Below are 20877 nucleotides of genomic sequence, written 5' to 3'. Positions count from 1 at the left end.
ACAGAGAAATGAAGAATGGAGAGAGAGACATGGAAAAAGGTTCAGTACTAAAGAGATTCAGTACGGGTACATTAAAGGATATTAATACAGAGAGGGAAAATATATATATGACAAACGTAAACCAAAGGATAAGATGACTGATTCAAGAAATGCCTTCACAGTTATAACATTGAATGTAAATGGATTAAACTCCCCAGTTAAAAGATACAGATTCACAGAATGGGTCAAAAAAAAATGAACCATCAATATGTTGCGTACAAGAGACTCACCTTAGACACAGGGACACAAATTGAAAGTGAAAAGATGGAAATAGTATTTCATGCAAGCTACAGCCAAAAGAAAGCACGAGTAGCAATATTAATCTCAGATAAAATAGACTTTAAATGCAGGATGTTATGAGAGACAAAGAAGGCCGCTACATACTAATAAAAGGGGCAATTAAACAAGAAGAAATAACAACCATGAATTTTTATGCACCCAGTCAAGGTGCCACAAAATACATGAGAGAAACACTGGCAGAACTAAAGGAAGCAATTGATGTTTACACAATAATTGTGGGAGACTTCAACACATCACTGTCTCCTATAGATAGATGAACAAGACAGAAGACCAAAAAGAAAATTGAAAACCTAAACAATCTGGTAAATGAATTGGATTTAACAGACATATATAGAACATTACATCCCAAATCACCAGGATACACATTCCTCTCTAGTGCTCACGGAACTTCCTCCAGAATAGATCATATGCTGGGACATAAAACTAGTCTCAATAAATTTTAAAAAATTGAAATTATTCAAAGCACATTCTCTGACCACAGTGGAATACAATTAGAAGTCAATAACCATCAGAGACTTAGAAAATTCACAAATACCTGAAGGTTAAACAACACACTCCTAAACAATCAGTGGGTTAAAGAAGAAATAGCAAGAGAAATTGCTAAATATATAGAGACGAATGAAAATGAGAACACAGCATACGAAAACCTATGGGATACATGCAGCAAAAGCGGTACTGAGGGGGAAATTTATAGCTCTAAATGCATATATTAAAAAGGAAGAAAGAGCCAAAATCAAAGAATTAATAGATCAACTGAAGAAGCTAGAAAATGAACAGCAAACCAATCCCAAACCAAGGAGAAGAAAAAAAATAACAAGGATTAAAGTAGAAGTAAATGACATAGAGAACAAAAAAAAATAGAGAGGATAAATAACACCAAAAGTTGATTCTTTGAGAAGATCAACAAGATTGACAAGCCCCTAGCTAGACTGACAAAATCAAAAAGAGAGAAGACCCATATAAACAAAATAATGAATGAGAAAGGTGACATTACTGTGGATCCCGAAGAAATTAAAAAAATTATAAGAGGATACTATGAACAACTGTATGGCAACAAACTGGATAATGTAGAGAAAATGGACAATTTCCTGGAAACATATGAACAACCTAGACTTGCCAGAGAAGAAGCAGAAGACCTCAACCAACCAGTCACAAGCAAGGAGATCCAATCAGTCATCAAAAAGCTTCCCACAAATAAATGCCCAGGGCCAGATGGCTTCACAGGGGAATTCTACCAAATTTTCCAAAAAGAACTGACACCATTCTTACTTAAACTCTTCCAAACATCAAAGAAAATGGAACTCTACCTAACTCATTTTATGAAGCTAACATCAATCTAATAACAAAACCAGGCAAAGATGCTACAAAAAAGGAAAACTACTGGCCAATCTCCCTAATGAATATAGATGCAAAAATCCTCAACAAAATACTTGCAAATGGAATCCAAAGGCACATTAAAAAAATCATACACCATGACCAAGTGGGTTTCATTCCAGGCATGCAAGGATGGTTCAACATAAGAAAATCAGTCAATGTATTACAACACATTAACAAATCAAAAGGGAAAAATCAAATGATCATCTCAACAGATGCTGAAAAAGCATTCGACAAAATCCAACATTCCTTTTTGATAAAAACACTTCAAAAGGTAGGAATTGAAGGAAACTTCCTCAATATGAGAAAGAGCATCTATGAAAAACCCACAGCCAGCATAGTACTCAATGGTGAGAGACCGAAAGCCTTCCGTCTACGATCAGGAAGAAGACAAGGATGCCCGCTATCACCACTGTTATTCAACATTGTGCTGGAAGTGCTAGCCAGGGCAATCCGGCAAGACAAAGAAATAAAAGGCATCCAAATTGGAAAAGAAGAAGTAAAACTGTCATTGTTTGCAAATGATATGATCTTATATCTGGAAAACCCTGAGAAATAGATGATACAGCTACTAGAGCTAATAAACAAGTTTATCAAAGTAGCGGGATATAAGATTAATGCACATGAGTCAGTAATGTTTGTATATGCTAGAAATGAACAAACTGAAGAGACATTCAAGAAAAAGATACCATTTTCAATAGCAACTAAGAAAATCAAGTAGCCAGAATAAACTTAACTAAAGATGTAAAAGACCTATACAAAGAAAACTACATAACTCTATTAAAAGAAATAGAAGGGGACCTTAAAAGATGGAAAAATATTCCATGTTCATGGATAGGAAGGCTAAATGTCATTAAGATGTCAATTCTACCCAAACTCATCTACAGATTCAACGCAATCCCAATCAAAATTCCAACAATCTATTTTGCCGACTTGGAAAAGCTAGTAATCAAATCTATTTGGAAAGGGAAGATGCCTTGAATTACTAAAGACACTCTAAAAAAGAAAAACCAAGTAGGAGGACTTACACTCCCTGACTTTGAAGCTTATTATAAAGCCACAGTTGTCAAAACAGCATGGTACTGGCACAAAGATAGACATATTGATCAATGGAATCGAATTGAGAATTCAGAGATAGACCCCCAGATCTGTGGCCGACTGATCTTTGATAAGGCCCCCAAAGTCACTGAACTGGGTCATAAAGGTCTTTTCAACAAATGGGGCTGGGAAAATTGGATATCCATATCAAAAGAATGAAAGAGGACCCCTACCTCACACCCTACACAAAGCTAACTCAAAATGGATCAAAGATCTCAATGTAAAACAAAGTACCATAAAACTCCTAGAAGATAATGTAGGAAAACATCTTCAAGACCTTGTATTAGGCGGCCACTTCCTAGACTTTACACCCAAAGCACAAGCAACAAAAGAAAAAATAGATAAATGGGAACTCCTCAAGCTTTGAAGTTTCTGCACCTCAAAGGAATTTCTCAAAAAGGTAAAGAGGCAACCAACTCAATGGGAAAAAAATTTTGGAAACCATGTATCTGACAAAAGACTGATATCTTGCATATATGAAGAAATCCTACAACTCAATGACGATAGTACAGACAGGCCAATTATAAAATGGGTAAAAGATATGAAAAGACAGTTCTCTGAAGAGGAAATACAAATGGCCAAGAAACACATGAAAAAATGTTCAGCTTCACTAGCTATTAGAGAGATGCAAATTAAGACCACAGTGAGATACCATCTCACACCAATTAGAATGGCTGCCATGAAACAAACAGGAAACTACAGATGCTGGAGGGGATGTGGAGAAATTGGAAGTCTTATTCGTTGTTGGTGGGACTGTATAATGGTTCAGCCACTCTGGAAGTCAGTCTGGCAGTTCCTTAGAAAACTAGATATAGAGTTACCCTTTGATCCAGCGATTGCACTTCTCCGTATATACCCAGAAGATTGGAAAGCAGTGACACGAACAGATATCTGCACACCGATGTTCATAGCAGCATTATTCACACTTGCCAAGAGATGGAAACAACCCAAATGTCCTTCAACAGATGAGTGGATAAATAAAATGTGGTATATACACACAATGGAATACTACACAGCAGTAAGAAGGAACGATGTTGTGAAACATGACAACATGGATGAACCTTGAAGACATAATGCTGAGCGAGATAAGCCAGGCACAAAAAGAGAACTATTATATGCTACCACTAATGTGAACTTTGAAAAATGTAGAACAAATGGTTTATAATGTCGAATGTAGGGGAACTAGCAATAGAGAGCAATTATGGAAGGGGAACGATAATCCAATAAGAACAGATAAGCTATTGTAGGTAAATTTTACTTTCTGGGAATGCCCAGGAATGTCTATGGTCTGTTAATTTCTGATGGGTATGGTAGGAACAAATTCACAGAAATGTTGCTATATTAGGTTACTTTCTTGGGGTAGAGTAGGAACATGTTGGAAGTAAAGTAGTTATCTTAGGTTAGTTGTCTTTTTCTTACTCCCTTGTTATGATCTCTTTGAAATGTTCTTTTATTGTATGTTTTTTTAAATTTTTTTTATTTCTTTTATTTTTTATACAGTTGATTTAAAAAAAAAAAAAGTTTAAAAAAGAAAAAGGAAAAAAAATATGCAGAGCCCCCTTGAGGAGCTGGTGGAGAATGCAGGGGTATTGGCCTGCCCCACCTCGATGGTTGCTGATGTGCTCACAGACATAGGGGACTGGTGGTTTGATGGGTTGAGCCCCCTACCACAGGATTTACCCTTGGGAAGACTGTTGCTGCAAAGGAGAGGCTAGGCCTCCCTATAATTGTGCCTAAGAGCCTCCTCCCGAATCCCTCTTTGTTGCTCAGATGTGGCCCTCTCTCTCTGGCTAAGCCAACTTGAAAGGTGAAATCACTGCCCTCCCCCCTACTTGGGATCAGACACCCAGGGGAGTGAATCTCCCTGGCAACGTGGAATATGACTCCCAGGGAGGAATGTAGACCCAGCATCGTGGGATGGAGAACATCTTACTGACCATAAGGGGGAAATGAAAGGAAATGAAATAAGCTTCGGTGGCAGAGAGATTCCAAAAGGAGCCGAGAGGTCACTCTGGTGGGCACCCTTACGCACAATATAGACAACCCTTTTTAGGTTCTAATGAATTGGGGTAGCTGGCGGTAGATACCTGAAACTATCAAACTACAATGCAGAACCCATGAATCTTGAAGACAATTGTATAAAAATGTAGCTTATGAGGGGGGACAGTGGGATTGGGAAAGCCATAAGGACCACACTCCCCTTTGTCTAGTTTATGGATGGATGAGTAGAAAAATGGGGGAAGGAAACAAACAGACAGACAAAGGCACCCAGTGTTCATTTTTACTTTAATTGCTCTTTTTCACTTTAATTATTATTCTTGTTATTTTTGTGTGTGTGGTAATGAAGGTGTCAGGGATTGATTTTGGTGATGAATGCACAACTATGTAATAGTACTGTGAACAATTGAATGTACAATTTGTTTTGTATGAGTGCATGGTATGTGAATATATCTCAATAAAATGAATTTAAAAAAAACATCTGAAGGACACATGCACTTTACGGAAAAAAAAAAAATTCTGTGGGAGCTCAGTGAAGGTGGCTGCGTAACTGAGGATGGATGGAGAGCTTCCCAAATCAGTCAGGGCAGGCGTGGCATTGCGGGGAAAGGGGCCGCACAGCACAGCACCATGTGTGGAGGGAACGGAGTGGGGCCGGATCACAGAACACAGGACGTGCAGGCAGGTTATCCACAGATGATGTCGTTTGTGGCCATACTGTGAAGGGTTGTCTGCAGAAGCCATGAAAGGATCTCAACTGGGGGAAATGACAGACCATAGAAATTAAGTGACATGTTAACTATTAGGTGGTAGAGCTAAAACAAAACCCAAATTTAATTCTCTCACTACAACAGCATGTTGCTCTGGAAACAAATGTATCTATTAAATGAATATTTGCCCATTTTGACGTGTTCTTACTTATTTCTGACTTACTCTTGTAGCCTGTCATCCATAAAGATACATGAATACAGGTGAACTAAGGTATGTCTTCCTGGTCATTTATAAAAATGTATTTCAAGTTGTTTTAATATATTTAAAAGTGCTTTAAATAACCTATATCAACACCATCTCTTAAATAAGCGTTTTTATAGATAACTAAGAAGAAATTTTTATTAGTTGTCTCTGAGCCATTGCTTACCTATCCAAAACATCTGTCTCCGTTCCACATCATCCCACAGTTTTAAAGTGATTTTTCCACACTGATCTTTAGAACAGCCTTTAAAAAGAGAAGCCAAGCAGCCTTCCCCAGGCAATGCCCTCCGCTGCTGGAGAGGATCCCCTGCCCGCAGCCCTGGTTCATGTCGTCTTTCCGTCCTCCTCCTCCTCTCCTTCTGCCCCTCTTGACCCATGCAAGCTCTGCTTGCTTCCTTCCTTCTCTCCTCTCTCCCCTAAAGAAAAGCAGCATTACAGAAAACCCAGAAAATTTAGAAAGTCTGAAGACAGGAGAGAATCACCCACCCTCCCCCCACATAAACATAACCACTGTTGGTGTGTTGGTGTATTTTGTGCTGCCTTTTTCAAAGCATGTTTTACCATGGGCCCCAAACACTGGGCCACACACGCGGGCAGTCGCAGAGGCGCATCAGCTGCCTCTGCTCTCCGCGGTGTGGAGAGGTTTCCAAACGGGCCCTCATTTTCTACATGTTTTATCCTTTCCACAAGTAAAACATGCCATGTGATTTATAATAAAATGGATTTATATTTAAATATGATATTATATTAAATATTCCATAATTCCATGGCTAATCAAACTCCAACCCAAGTAAAATCCGGTCAAAAATGCAGAAAGATCCTACATTCACCACCTTGTGTATTCGTAAAGTATGGTTTATTAAATTTGCTTTAAAAAGCGTAGAATGCCGTTTTCTACATTCACTCCATTAAGAAGATTAAGTTAACATTTCATGCTTGTATAGCGCTGCACTGAAATTCAATAATTTTTTTGCCCCCTTTTAATTGCATTTTTTTCTGTTTAAAAATGCTGTTTATGAATATCCCCTTTGTTGGTCTGCTCTAAAAAAATCTTGCTTACATATGAATATTTTGAATTAGGAATAAATGAAATTCCATTTTTGCTGTCAGAACCAAATTGTAAAACTGCATTGCATGCCTTTGAAAATCAGTATAGTCTATTAGCAGGCCTGTCAATAGGAGAGTGTATTCCACTCCCACCTCTGGCTCTGATAACCTTTTCTGCGTTACTCGGAGGCAGTTCACATAATCAGAGTATATTGTCAGCTTACTGGAGTTGGGGAAGCATGAAATGAAAATTACGTTGATACTGATCCAATTCTTTACCTGCAAGTGTCCTTGATGTCCTTTTCCACTGAGCAATAACTGTTGGTATTAGGCAGCCGTTTTCTTCTCTTGTTTCTTAAATTTCAGTCAGTTGTTGACAGGCATAACTAATCTGAATAAGAACGTAACACTTGGGGTAATTTCCATGAGTATTTCATCTTAACTGATACCCAGGTTTACGGTACCACTGAAATTTCTTCCCCAGCTACTCCACGAGCAGCTTACTAGAAGGTGTAATATTTATGTCTAATTTAAAAAAAAGCAGCAGCCTGTACAAGTTGCTCTTTGGTAAAAACACAAAGGACACTGTATTCTAATTGTTTGTGATATAATGATGTGCTAAAATGGACCATCAAGACCATCAATTATTGATTTAAGTAAGAATTACCTCTTCTGAATCAAGTTCATTATAAATTTGAAGGTGAGGTCTTGGGTTTTTAGTTGTATGGTAATATAGAAATTATCAATTTTAGATCATTCCCTATGACTTCTGGCAACAAAAATGAATTAAAATGGGGACCCATGGTTAGAGCCTATTCAGACAAAAATACTGACAACTAAGGACGGTGGAATTTGTTGTCTGAACTGTCTACATTTTCTGTCTTGATTAAATTTGCCAATAGCTTCTCCAATTTTTACTTAACCTGTATTTGAAACACCTAAATTCCTTGCTTCTTGGCAAAATGTCTCTCTTTCATGGAAAGGCTTGCTTTTGCATCAGTGAAGAGAGGCCCCTGACTCAGAGCGTCAGGTCTAAAAGAGGAAAAAGACACCTGAGATCTCCAGTCATTCTTCCAAGATAGTCTTTCTGTATTCATATCACTAATAGTTTTTCTGTTGGGATTTTTCTACAGAAAGGTCTTTTTTATTAAAAATTCCTGTTCTTTAAGAAGAATTCTTTAGTCCTTAGACTTTAGTAGGAAAGTGGTCTTTCTGTTTATATCATCATTGCTTATGTCTCTTAAGGAAAGAAATTTTATGTGTGTGCCAAAAAGTAAAACACAAAATTTAGAATTTTGAATTTAAATGATGTACAAGGAAAAATATTTACTTGGCAGTACGTAATTGTAACAATAAAGTGTATTACAATTACGTACTACTGCTTTTATCTCACAGATACATTAGGGTCAACACAAAGTATTTTTGAGAGAGAATATATTTCCCTTATATATATATTTCTATATTATATATATAGAAAGCATTCTTTCATCTTTTTTGAGTTGTTCAAAATTGTAAATTTCTCATACATACTATTGCATGAGATCATGTCACCATATCTCATGTCATTAGTTGAGAGTTGTATTTATCTTGAAGTCTGTTCCTTTTAGTAGAAATTAAGTGATGTCCTTTAAGATTACTAAAAGACTGGTCTGTGAAGATATTTTTTGTTCTGACTTCAGCTTTAATGAGAAAAAGTTCGATCTTTATTTTAAATTTTCCCAAAGTATACATCTAAAAGAAAGTATTTAGGTTTGAAAATTAATTGCAGCATTTTATCTTACTTCCATAAGAGTGGATTTTGTCAGGACACATTTTACAGGTTAAAAACATTACAAAATGATGTATACTTTAAAGAATTTCCCCTTTAAAAAGGATACCATTTTGTGAAACAAATTTCCAGATGTTTCCTGATAGTACATTTAAATGAAATTAAAATGAGACTAGCCTTCCATTCTGCCAGTCTTCTCAAAGATGAAGGAGAACTCGATGTTAAATGCCTTATCTATATGATTTGCCAAGGCAAAACTTTGGTAGCAACTTTGTTGAGAAAGCAGAATTTCCTTTTTTTTTTCTCCTAAATATTCAAGGCATTGAGAATATTTATATCCTTAAAAAATCTATATACAAAATTTAAAAGGCATGCCAAATATGTTGATGCTTATATAATTTCATTTAATAATGACTTTAAATGAATATGGATATTGGAGGAAAACAACTTTTAGATTGAAGCTGTTTTCTCCCTATTCAGTGTAGTAAGCACTTAATGGGACTACACGCTCCTGCCTTCAGGGCGCGTCCCGTCCAGCAGGGGCGCTGACCGCCGACTGCGTCGCAGTGGACGTGGACCAGGGCCTGTGGCGGCCTGGTGGGGAGAACAGTAGTTCCACCCCACGGAAAGGAAACGGTATTTGTTGACTACCTGACGCTGGTCAGGCAGGTGCCACCAGCTTAGCATGCAGTGTCTTATTTGAGTGTCTTAATCCTCACCTCACCTGCGTTTCCACCTTTAAGTAAATCTGATACACCACTCTTAGAGGCAGTAAAGCATCACTACCTTCTGGTTCAATTTTAAATTATGTACCCAGTATATTCGTTCAGTAATCTCTTTAAATTATTTTCTCTTATTGACTATATGAAAATTTTAAAAAATGTTTAAAGCTTATTATATAATCTTCACATTTTTCAAAGAATTTTAGCAGCCATTGTCTCCTTTTAACTTTGCAATTAGTCTCTAAAAGCTAAATTGAAAAATACTTACTCCCTTTCACAGTTGGGAAACTGTGAAATAAAGAGAATGGTCTGGTTTTTGTAAAACAAAAAAAGTTCCTAATAGATGTTGGCAGGGACAATAAAGTTAGAATATCAAATCATGTGACCTGAGATTCATTTATGATGGAAAGTAAAGAGGATAGAAAGAGAAAAAAAGTAACTGAAATAAAGTATCTGTGAAAGGACTAATATATGAATTGTGTTTGGGTTTTCACATACTCACCCAACAATCATTTGTCAGTTGCCAGTTTGACATTATGGTTGAAGCACTGGGAATTAAGTCTGATGAGAGAATCCCTAAATAAAGGACTCCAAAGTAAGTAATGACAATACATTGTGACTTCTTTATAAGATGCGAAGTTTACAGGGAGAGGGGAGTGACCAGCTAGACTGAACCTTGAAGGACAAGGCAGGTAAGAGAACCCCATTTAGAAGAGATTACATGTCAGATTTAAGGTTTGAAATGTGGTGTGTTTGGGAGCAAAAGCTTTCAGCTCTTGGTGAATGTAAGGTGCAAAGAGGTCAAATCATTAAAATAGCAAGGTTCGGTGCGCAAGGGCAGGATTCTGAGTCAGAGACCATGTGTTTAAATTGTGCAGATAAACTATCATTGGAAATGTTAGTGCCTGGTTGATATACAGATACCCGCATGAATACATGTGCACACACATACATATATGTATGTGACTTGTAATAAATGACAAAGCTGTATTTCCACAGCCAATGTAAAATAAATAATGCCTGTAGCATATGATGCGTGCTCACACTGGTTTTGTATGGGCCTGTATGTTTCCTCCGTGCCTTGTGTGTGGTTTATGGCTTACCTGTTTTGGTGAATTACTTTTATCTTTTTGTTATTAGCAGAGATGTTTTAGGGTTAACTATAGGATAGCTCCTTAAACAGAAACAAACTAATAAAATCTTATGCAGTGTAGTATTTTTCTTATATAACTGTTTATATTTATCAGTAGAAAAGGATGTAATGGGAAAAACGAATAATTTATTTGCCCTGATTAGACATTCCAGATAGACATACTCTTTGAATCTTATTAAGATAATTTAATGTTTCCAAGTTGTTTTTTCCATATTTAACTTACGGTTATTTAGAGCAACAATAAAACTGTATTTTAAATAATAACAATAGTGTAGTTATCTTTGTAACAATACGAGAGTTTAGTTACTGTCCCGGCCGGCGGGACGTTCAACGGAAGCTCCAAATCCTGTGAGGGAGGAATGGTATGGGACAAGAGACGCGAGGAACGACAGCAAGACAGGTTTCTGATCAAGCTGCAAAACTTTATTGAAGAGGCAGGGTATATATACCCTAAGGTAGAGGGAGTGGCTAGTACGAACGGGTGGCGGCCTAGGATTGGTGGCTGCCTAGGATTGGTGGCTGCAAAGGCGGGTGGCAGTCTAGGATTGGCTGCTGCTGTTGCTAGGGCGGATGGCAGATGTAAGGCTAGCACAGGATTGGTGGCTACTGTTGCTGGGGTAGAAGGCAGGTAGTAAAGCTAGCACTCTAGGCGCAAATCTTAGGCGCGAACGGCTATCACTTCCGTAGAAGGCTGAGGGCAACTTAAGCCGCTATTGCATCAGCCCCAGCGGCCATGTTGCATATCTCCGGCATCGCTGAGGGTGGATTTTATACATGCTACCTTAATCATCCCCAACAAGTTACCATACTAGAGTTTAGTTACAAAATATTTTAGGCCTCTTGTTACTTCACTTTATTTCAAATACACTTTGTTCCTCATGGAATCCTTGGTTGTTAAGAGAAACTATAATAAAGGAGCTTTATGTAGGTTCATGAAATGTAGCATTCTATATTCAATAATATGTTCACATGCCGAGCTTCTTCAGGTTTTTATATTTATTTACTACAAAGTCTGATGTGTATAGAATGCTTTCATGCATTGTTATTTGTAACATGATGTGGAAAATAACTTAAGTGTAATTTTAGATTTCGCTTTATTATTCGATAATTTGGTGGCATTTTTCCCTTCTGAAGTATTTTAAAAGTTGATGGCCTTTTAAAGTTTTCTTAGAAAATAAGCATATATATCTGTCCTGTTCAGTGTTACCCAAGTCTCAGGCACTCTGGCGGTTTGTGGTTTTCGCTGGTTAATTTTTTGATGAATGGCTAAAGAGGCCAAGAAGTGCATTCAGTCCAACATGTCTTCTGAAGATAGATGATCTTAAATAAATTCTCTTCCCAATCAGATTTTGATTTGTTGGGTGTTAAACCAATTCTTCCTAAGGACAGTGTTTACAAGCCTTGTAATGAGACAGCCCTTTGAGACCTTACCTCTTTTTGCCTGTAATTTTGATAAATGGAACTCTGATTCATAAAGGATATTGTGATTGAAAAGCACCTTGGATTGCATGGACTTTAATTTAGATGAATGTTTGGCGCAGTACCATAAAATCAGGAAGTTTACTGAGCTGCAAACTGGTAACACTTAAACAAGAGAAGACGAGGTCACTGTGTTGAAATCGATGTTTACTAGATATTTTTTAAAGACAATTGTTTTAGTGCTTTAAACGTAGAGGGCATAAAATTAAAAGCTCGATATACGTTTCAGAGCTCAACTTCTATATTTTTTATTGCTAGATTTTTACTTTAATATCACAAGAGTAGCATAAAGTTTTTTTCTTCACTGATTCACAGATTCACACATGGCCGATGCAAAGGAGAACTTGCTTTAGTAAGCCAACTCATACGTCAAGGGCTTCATCGACTATTTCATGTAAAGAACCAAGTTCTCTTCTGTGTAAAATAAATAAATTCCCAAATTTGACCCCAAACTGAAGGCACATCACTAATCTCTGGGATATCCTGGAAGTGCTCTCTTAAGAAACATCCGGAGTAACTCTCCGTGCCTGGGTTTGTGCGAGTTCCGGTGTGCATGAGGCTCGCTGGGGCTGCGGCCACGTGTCGGTCCCAGACCAGTCGGTCCCTGAGCTTCCAGCCAGGGTGGGGGGAGGGAGCCGAGGCGCCGGCGACCACTGTCCCGGCCACAGTGGCAGTGGCCCTGAGCTGTGGCACAAGCCTGCAGGAAAGAACATGCAAGGCTGGCTCGAGAGTCAGGGCAGGGAACCCGCCGTGGACTTGAACTTCAGCTCGGGCTGAGGCTGCAGGGCGGCGACAGCCCAGAGAAGGGACAGCAGCTGCACAGTGGGGCTGATTCGTTTTGTTAGGAAGCAATGGATTGTGATCGTGGATTTGCCTGTTTGTTCTCGAATGTTGCCAGCTCTGAATTTCTCAGACTAAGTTACACCCCAAGAAGCAAACACGTTATAAGGCTAGCTACCCCAGAAGATTTCTGCTGGGCTGGCTTTCTGCCACTAAAAAATCAAAGAAAATTAAGGTTAGGTCATAGAGCATTCATCAGTCTAGCCTGGATCTCTTATTTCCGAAATCTGGGCCCAGGTAAGACAATTGCACATGTAACCTGTTTAATTCCCTCCACCTTAATTTGTAGCAATACTATTTGTCTCTGAAGTATTTGTTTTAGCAAACAGAGTTGGCTCATAGTCACCGACAAAAAGGAGTGTGCAAGCTAACACTCTTGTGCAATGCACATCTCACAGCAGCTGAAAAAGGGTTGAGCAAACATCAGCAGGCACTTCTGGGCTCTTGGGATTCTTACGCAGGCCATGGCCTGGGAGAATTGACCACAGGTAAGAATTGTACCCAGAAAGAATTGTGGCCAGAGGCGTGTCACAATTTGGAGAGCACCTTCCATGTGCACGAAACCCTACATCCCCTAGAACTATGACCCCACAACCCCAGATGGGTCTCCCACTCGAGGAGCGTATCGGCCACACCGGCAAGATACGAAGGCACCTTCCTCGGAAGTGCTCCTTGAAGCCCAGATCCTAACGCTACCACTGGAGTCCCTCAATTACAGCTCCCTCTTCCCGATGAATTCCAACTGCAGCTGATAGGGAATAGAGATATTTCTTAGCTATATTTCTAATATTGCCTCAAAAATCTGTTTGCAGTTTAGATAATTTTAGATTATTGTCACCTGCCAAAGGAGGTATTTGAATGTAAATAAGGAAATATTTTTTAAGCAGTCACATCCGTGAGGGATTCAGATCCAGTGTTATCCCTAACCTTTACATTGATTGACATGTTAATTAATGCCAGATGAAATTTTGCTGTATTTCAGTTTTTTTCTGATTTATGTGCGTGTGTTTTGATTTTGGTCTTTTTGTATTTTCTGTAGCAAAATAAGGGTATAATTTTAGGAAACCAATATGTCATTAATTGATAAGGAAACTGCTGTAGTGTGGTAGGTTTTATCCCCACTTCGTTCCTAATCCCCCTACTTTCTGTAGCTTCCCAGTGATGACCAAGTTTCCTCCCAGATGTAAGTGCTTCTTCTTTTCTTCACTCCTCTATCATCTACTCAAAAATAATCTAATCAGTTACCTAATTTGCACAAAAGTGTATTTGGGTAAGATAAATTGTGTAATTTATGGATCAGAAACTGAATTTGGGGTGAGGAGCAGGTTTCCGGCCAGCTCCTCCATCCCTCCACATTGCACAGAACCTGTCTCAGCCTGTCCTCAACTGTAAAATCCCTCCCTCCCTTTCTCAGAGAATTGTTTAGACTGAACAAGACAGAGGAAGTAAAAGTGTCTCATATTGTACAGTGATACGTAAATGCAGCATATAATCATAAGAAAGTGTTGACTATGTCGCCTCCTCGCCGAAAGCAGAGCCATCACAGTGACCCAAGCTCTTACATTTCTGTTGTCACTAGGCACTGACGAAGATGTGGTGAAGTCGAAAAAAGCCTTCCGAAGTCAAGCCATCGTGAACCAGAACGCCGAGACAGAGCTCATGCTCGAGGGAGATGATGATGCAGTCAGCCTGCTGCAGGAGAAGGAAATCGACAATCTCGCAGGTAAACTTTTAAAATATTTTTCCTCTCCTTGTTGTGAGTAATAAATGCACATGGAGTTACTGAATTTAAAATCATTTTCTGGTGAATAAATGTGTGCCAGTGGTTGTAAAGAAGCCTGATCGTGAAGGTGAATGACTCACCTCTCATTTCTACTTTTGAGCAAAGGGTATTTTAGTGGCAATAAATGACTAGCATCATCTTTCTATGTAGTAAAGAGCAACTTTTTCTATCAGGAGATGAGATGCAGTATAAGCCGCTGGGTACCTGCCTGTAACTGGGAGACAGGGCGGGATGACAGACCTGTTGACTTCTGTGTGGCTCTAATATGTGAATGCTCCACCAAGAGTAGCCACAGCAGCTAGGGGCCATCCCGCGTCCCATGTGCTGTTTTCTTCCCACTGTCCCGTTTGGAAGGCCCCTGCCGCTCCTCTTCTCTGTGTGAGACCACCAGCAGCAGCTCTCCCACCTGCCACCCTCCATCTCCACCTGGTCCTGGTGCAGTGGCTAGATGGGGGGTGGAGGGCTTACAGCCATGACCCATAATCCTCCTGGGGTGCAAGCCCCTTTGAGAGTCTGATGAAAGCAGATCACGTCACGGAGATGCACATGCAATCTTTCCAGTTTCTTCACAACCTCAGAGGGCTCACTGACCCCTGGAAACCAGTATGTGGAATCATATCCTAGATCGCAAGTTAGAAACTTCTGCTGTAGAGTCTCAAAACTTGCCTGAGTCTTGCCTCAATTCTGTATTTTCAGCCCATACAACGTTGGTGTGGCAGGGAGCAGAGGACAATGCACTAATATATCTCATTCTGTTTGCAAATCCCAGTGCAATTTAATTCCATATGCAATAAAAATTAATAGACAAATTGAACTCAAACAGAAAAAAATATCTAATTACTATAGGAAACTAAGTAAAGGTAAGATTAACTGCTCAGAAGTTGGGATCAGTTTCTGCTTCTAAGAAGAAGATCTTGTATTGAGGTCTTACTAGGAAGCAGGCAGTTGTTGGAAGGCACACCTGCTGTAGCCCATTTAATCCTCACCACCCCACGAGGTGGCTCCAGTCGCTGCCCCATTTTACAGGGGATGGCCAGAGGCCCAGAGAAGATAAGTAGTTTGCATGAGGTTAAGGATATAAAATATTTCCTTAAAATGCATGGCGTATCGTTTGAACTAAAATACACCCGAGAAAATATTTGTGTGCGTGTACACGTCTGGGTGCATACTTGGAGACTTTCCTAACATGATGTAAAAACAATGTCCTCGGTTGATAAACATACTCTTTACACTGATTCCAGGATATAAGCCTGTGAATACTCAGTCATTCACATTAGCTTTATTTATAAATGGTCTGTATGTTGCACGTAGTCATTCTAGTAAATTTTAAAAATCTGATAAATGGCATGCTTTTAGTACAATTTTACTTAAATATTGACCCTCTCTCCTGGAGAAACATTTTCTTTGGAGTTTTGGAATTTTAATAAAGATGAAATGTTCCACAAAATTCTGTGGCTTTAAATATCCTACAATTTTCTCTTTCGGTTTTAGTTCCTTTTCTTCCCAAGCTGTTCATCTCAAGAGGCAAGTTAAATGCGTGTGATTACTAATTACTCAATTTATTATGTATTGTACAAATGACTAATATGAATTATAATATAGAAGTATGCCAATCAATTAAGTAATTATTATATTCATAACACCTAACTTAATTTATTTTAATTACCTTTTTAGTTTGCAGTTCTTCACCAAAATAAATTAACAACTAAGATTCCGTGTGTGACTAAAAATTTCAATTTACTAATTGTATTTTTACTTAAAATGTTAAGATTAATCAATATAATTCAACTGATTTTAATCTAAAGTCCCAATTATTTATTTTAATTTGAAATTTAGCAAGTTATTTTTTAAATACTTTTTGAGTAGCTAAAATTTAAGATGAAATCAAATTTATATGGAATTTTAAAGGAATGACATAATTCAACCAATAGAAAGAATTGTGTGCCACTAATGAAGTGTACTGCATTTGTTTTCAAGTGATGGTTGTGTCACATATGCTGACTGACAATAGGGATACTTCATATACAGGAATTGTAATTCCTACAGGATCTTTCACTGTTACCTCCAAAAGTTAGAAGTTTTGCTGATTTAGGGAATTCTGAGTTGACGACGATGATGGTCACAGTGGTCCTCTGTGTTTTAGTGTCAGTTCTCTAAGTTGTAACTCTTTTCTTCTAATAGTTTGTGTTGAGAAGCTGTTACCAGTCACCCCCTCTATCACTTAGTGTCCAGAACGTGAAATGTCTTTTCCACAGGCCTAAACTCTCATCTAGACTTCTCTGTCCACCAGAAGATCCTTCCCACCCCTCCGCTCGGCCCCTCCATCTTCTGCTGTCCAGAGCCACACCCGTCCCTAAGACCCACTTGAAGTCCTTTATGCAGTACTCACGGGCCAGCCTTGTGGCCCTCATGACTGTTTTTCGTCACAGCTTTATTGAGATATAATTCGCATACCCTACGATTGACGCATTTGAAGTGTCACACTTCATTGTTTTTAGTGTACTCAGAGCCATGCAACCTTCTCTACAACACAGTCAATTTTAGGGCATTTTCATCATCCCAAAAAGATGCCCCATGCCCTCTGGCTATCCTCCCTGCTTTCTCCCTGTCCCTCTTCCCTGACAACCACTAACTTACTTTCTGTGGTAGTTTGGTGGTTTCGGCAAACTATGGGTTTGCCTGGTGTCGGCATTTCATATCAGTGGAGGCATGTAATCTGTGGTCTTTTGAGAGCAGCTGCTTTCACTTAGATAATGTTTCCAGGGCTCATCCATGTGGTAGGTATATCAGTATTTCATTCTTTTTTTATGGCCGAATAGCATTCCATTGTCTGGATAACACGGCATTTTGTTTACCCATTCGTCACCAACAGACATTTGGCTTGTCTCTACCTTTCGGATGTTAATGCTGCTATGAAAATTTGTGTTCAAGGTTTTATGTGGACCAATGTTTTCGTTTCTCTTGGGTACATGCCTAGGAAAGGAATTGCTGGGGCAATCTGTTAACTGTCCGACTGTTTTCCCAGTGGTTGTACCATTTTACATTCCCACCAGCAGTGGCTGAGGGTTCCTGTTTCTCCGCATCCTCTGCAACACTTGTTGTCATCTGACTTGTGTTATAGCTACCCCAAAGCATTTTATTCTGTCATTCTTAAGGCTGTCTTGTAGATGTTTTTCCATGTTTTATCTCTCTTTAGACTGTAAATGCCTTAAGGGCAGCAGCCTTATACTGTGTATATTTGAATCAGGAAAGAAGTCTTCTAGTACAGTTGCTTGCCCCAAGATCCTCAGTGGAAAAGTTTATGCAGGCAAGGGAAACTTATGTAGTAAATTATCATAAACAACAGATAAAATAGAACTTATTTTGAGCTGTTGAAATAAATTATATTTGGCCTGAATTATCAGATTATCTGTTCATACTAATTGAGTCCCTCAAAAAATGACTCAGTTCATCACTGGATTTTGCCATAATAAGTGCACCGAAAGGGAAGCTCATCTGTGTTCCATTCCAGCTTCTGCCAGGTGTGTCATTTTAACTAAATGTCTTCTAAGTTCTCATTTATAAGATCAAGATACTACTGCTGTCCTCAATGTAAGAAATATTCCTCTCTCAAACGGAAAGACGTTGCATGACCCCTGGACTATCGTGTTCTCATCTGGTTAGGAGAGAGACGTGGTCACGTGGGGAAGAAGCATTAGAATGCAGGACTTGCATTTTGGTTAAATGTGGGTTTGCTGAGTTGAAGTTTATAATCATTTTCGCACACACGCACAGGTACATTTTCCAAGGTCAGGAATCTTAAACTCAGACAAAATGAATTATTTGGCTCTACAAACAAGAAAAAATATAGCAATAAGGAGGAGGTCTGTTGAAGAAACGATGTATCAAGGAGAGGTTTTCTAAGTGAGGGTCACTTACCCTGAGGTTTAGGAGGCAGCTGGTTTTTTTTATTTTTTTCTCAAACTGTTTTCTTATTGTTAGCTGATCAAGATTGTTTTCATTTCTTTTCATCTTTTTCCTGTAATTGAAAGTGAAAGCAGGTATCAAATAATTCCCAAAAAAAAAAAAAAAAAAGGAAACTTTTACAACTCGACAACAACAGAACAAACAACCAAATTAAAAGATGGGAAAAGGATCTGAACAGATTTATTTCCAAATAAGATACACAAATGGCCAGTTAGCACATGAAAAGATGCTCAATGGCACGGCTATGAGGAAATGCAAATCAAAACCACAATATATCACTTCACACCCACCATAAAAAAAAAAATGGAACTCAACACGTGTTGGTGAGAATGTGGAGAAACTGGAGCTTTCTTGTGTTGCTGGGGAGAATGTGTAAAGGTGCAGCTGCTGTGGAAAGCAACGTGGCAGTTCCTCAAAAGTTAAACATAGAATTATTAAGTGACCCAGAAGCTTCACAACTAAGTGTATATCCAAAGGGATTGTGAACAGGGATTCAAACAGATGTTTGTACACAAATATTCAAAGCAGCATTATTCACAATAGCTGAAAGGTGGAAACCAGCCAGTTGTCCATCAGCAGGTGAATGGATAACAAAATGAGGTCTATACATACAGTGAAATACAAGTCAGCTGTAAAAAGGAATGAAGTTGTAATACATGCGACAACATGGATGAATCTTGAAAACATCCTACGAAGTGACTATCTAGAATATGCAAATCCACAGAGAAAGAAACTAGATTACTGGGGGCCGGTGGAGGGGGAAATAGGGAATTATTGCTTACAGGTATGGGGTGATGAAAAAATCTTGATAATGTGTGGTGGTGATAGTACAACATTGTGAGTGTAATTAATGCCACACATAAAAACAGTTAAAATCACAAAGTTTCTGTTGCATATATATGACAAATTTAAAAAAATAGTTTCGCCTATAAATAAAAATCGTGTCTTAGAATTTTCCTTAAGGTTGACTATTTCTGCCTCCCTAAATCTCTGTTTCACTGTATTCAGTCACTCAGTCACTATCATTTATTGAATATCTAGTGAGTTTACAGAACTCTGAGACATAGAGACTGTGATAGGAAAAAATCTCAGGAAATTTCACTCTGCTACCACCACCTCCCAGTAACTCAAATAAACAGGAAGTGATGGTACATAATATTTTAGGCTATGCCACCCCAATAAATGTAAGTAGGCAATAGAGATGATCAGCTAGGTAATTTAAACCTTCAAATGTTCTAACTTAAAATATGCAGGTAACGGAGGCAAAGCTTTTTTCTATGAATGGAATGTTATCACAAAAACTGAGCTAAGAAAGGAGAAAAAAACAGAATATAAAGCACATAGGAAGAAGAAAGAGCTCAAGATTCTGGGGAAATGTAATAAAAATAAAAGGAATAACAAAATTCTAAAGGCTAAGGGCTTTTCAGAGAAATGTGTTATCTTAAAAAGAAAAGGAACATAAGGCAAAAGCGCAGAAAGGTTTCATTACAGTTGTCCAGTGGGGTACACTGCAGAGAGGGCATGTTCAGTGTCAAACTGATTGGGATAAACCCTGGCCCAGAGCGCATCGTCTTGAGCCTGACTGCTCCGTGCAGTACTGTTCTAATATGGTTAACTCCACATTCTCTCCCCAACAAAAAGTATCTTTTTTAATTTCTCCATATTTATTTTTATATAGCGTTATTTACAGAGTCTCGCTAGATTTGAATTAACCTGAAATTTCTGTGAAGGGGAAAATGGTCTTTTTAAGCAGTCTGAATTTCCAAAATGCAGTTTGTTCAGGATTTTTCCCCTCAATTTTTAAACCCATGTGTATTTCAAGGGAAATTTAATCCATATGTCCCTGACTCACTCACACTTAACTCATCAAAATGTTGTTTAGTAAAAGCTATTTGATGTTGGAAAAACCTTATGAGTCTTTTTATAAATCTTTTTTCCCCTCTTTGTATTAGGAAGTTGCTTTGTCAGTCATAAGTAGTATACCCACAGGGTTCATGTTCAGCTTCAGAAACAGAATTCAGTCTTAGATCCGCATTATCACATGCCTATTTCTTACAAAAGCTAAAATATTTAAATTTCTAACTCAATGTTTAAAACCTGTTAAAGAGTTCCATAAATAAATACATGCTTCACCTTGGATATCTAGCCCTCTTTGCCTCTTTTCATTATTTCCACAAAGTCTGCAGGCCATTGTAGACTCTGCAAATATTTTACTGCGTCCTTATTTTTGTATTTGTAACAACAGCCCTGCAAACCAAACTGTGTAACTGTCCAGAGTAATAAAAGGACATAATTCAACTGTGCTGCTTAGACATCAGCCCTAATTCAAATCATAGAA

At 38.4% G+C, this 20877-nt stretch overlaps 1 protein-coding gene across 7 annotated transcripts in view; it reads left to right on the top strand.

Annotated features, from left to right (window-relative positions):
• Positions 1–20877, top strand: part of NBEA (neurobeachin) — a 637956-nt gene that overhangs the window by 409690 nt on the left and 207389 nt on the right. For 5 of the 7 annotated variants that reach the window (XM_037800588.1, XM_037800586.1, XM_037800587.1 and 2 more), the window contains exons 39-40: positions 14370–14513; positions 16065–16097. In XM_037800588.1, the coding sequence (XP_037656516.1) occupies positions 14370–14513; positions 16065–16097 (177 nt within the window). The remainder of the gene's footprint in view (positions 1–14369; positions 14514–16064; positions 16098–20877) is intronic. The other 2 variants (XM_037800589.1, XM_037800590.1) reach the window with 1 other exon arrangement.

The sequence above is a fragment of the Choloepus didactylus genome, chromosome 12, assembly GCF_015220235.1.
Source record: "Choloepus didactylus isolate mChoDid1 chromosome 12, mChoDid1.pri, whole genome shotgun sequence".
Taxonomy (NCBI): Eukaryota; Metazoa; Chordata; class Mammalia; order Pilosa; family Megalonychidae; genus Choloepus; species Choloepus didactylus.
The sequence above is the reverse complement of the archived record's forward strand: the minus strand, read 5'-3'. Positions and strand labels throughout refer to the sequence as shown.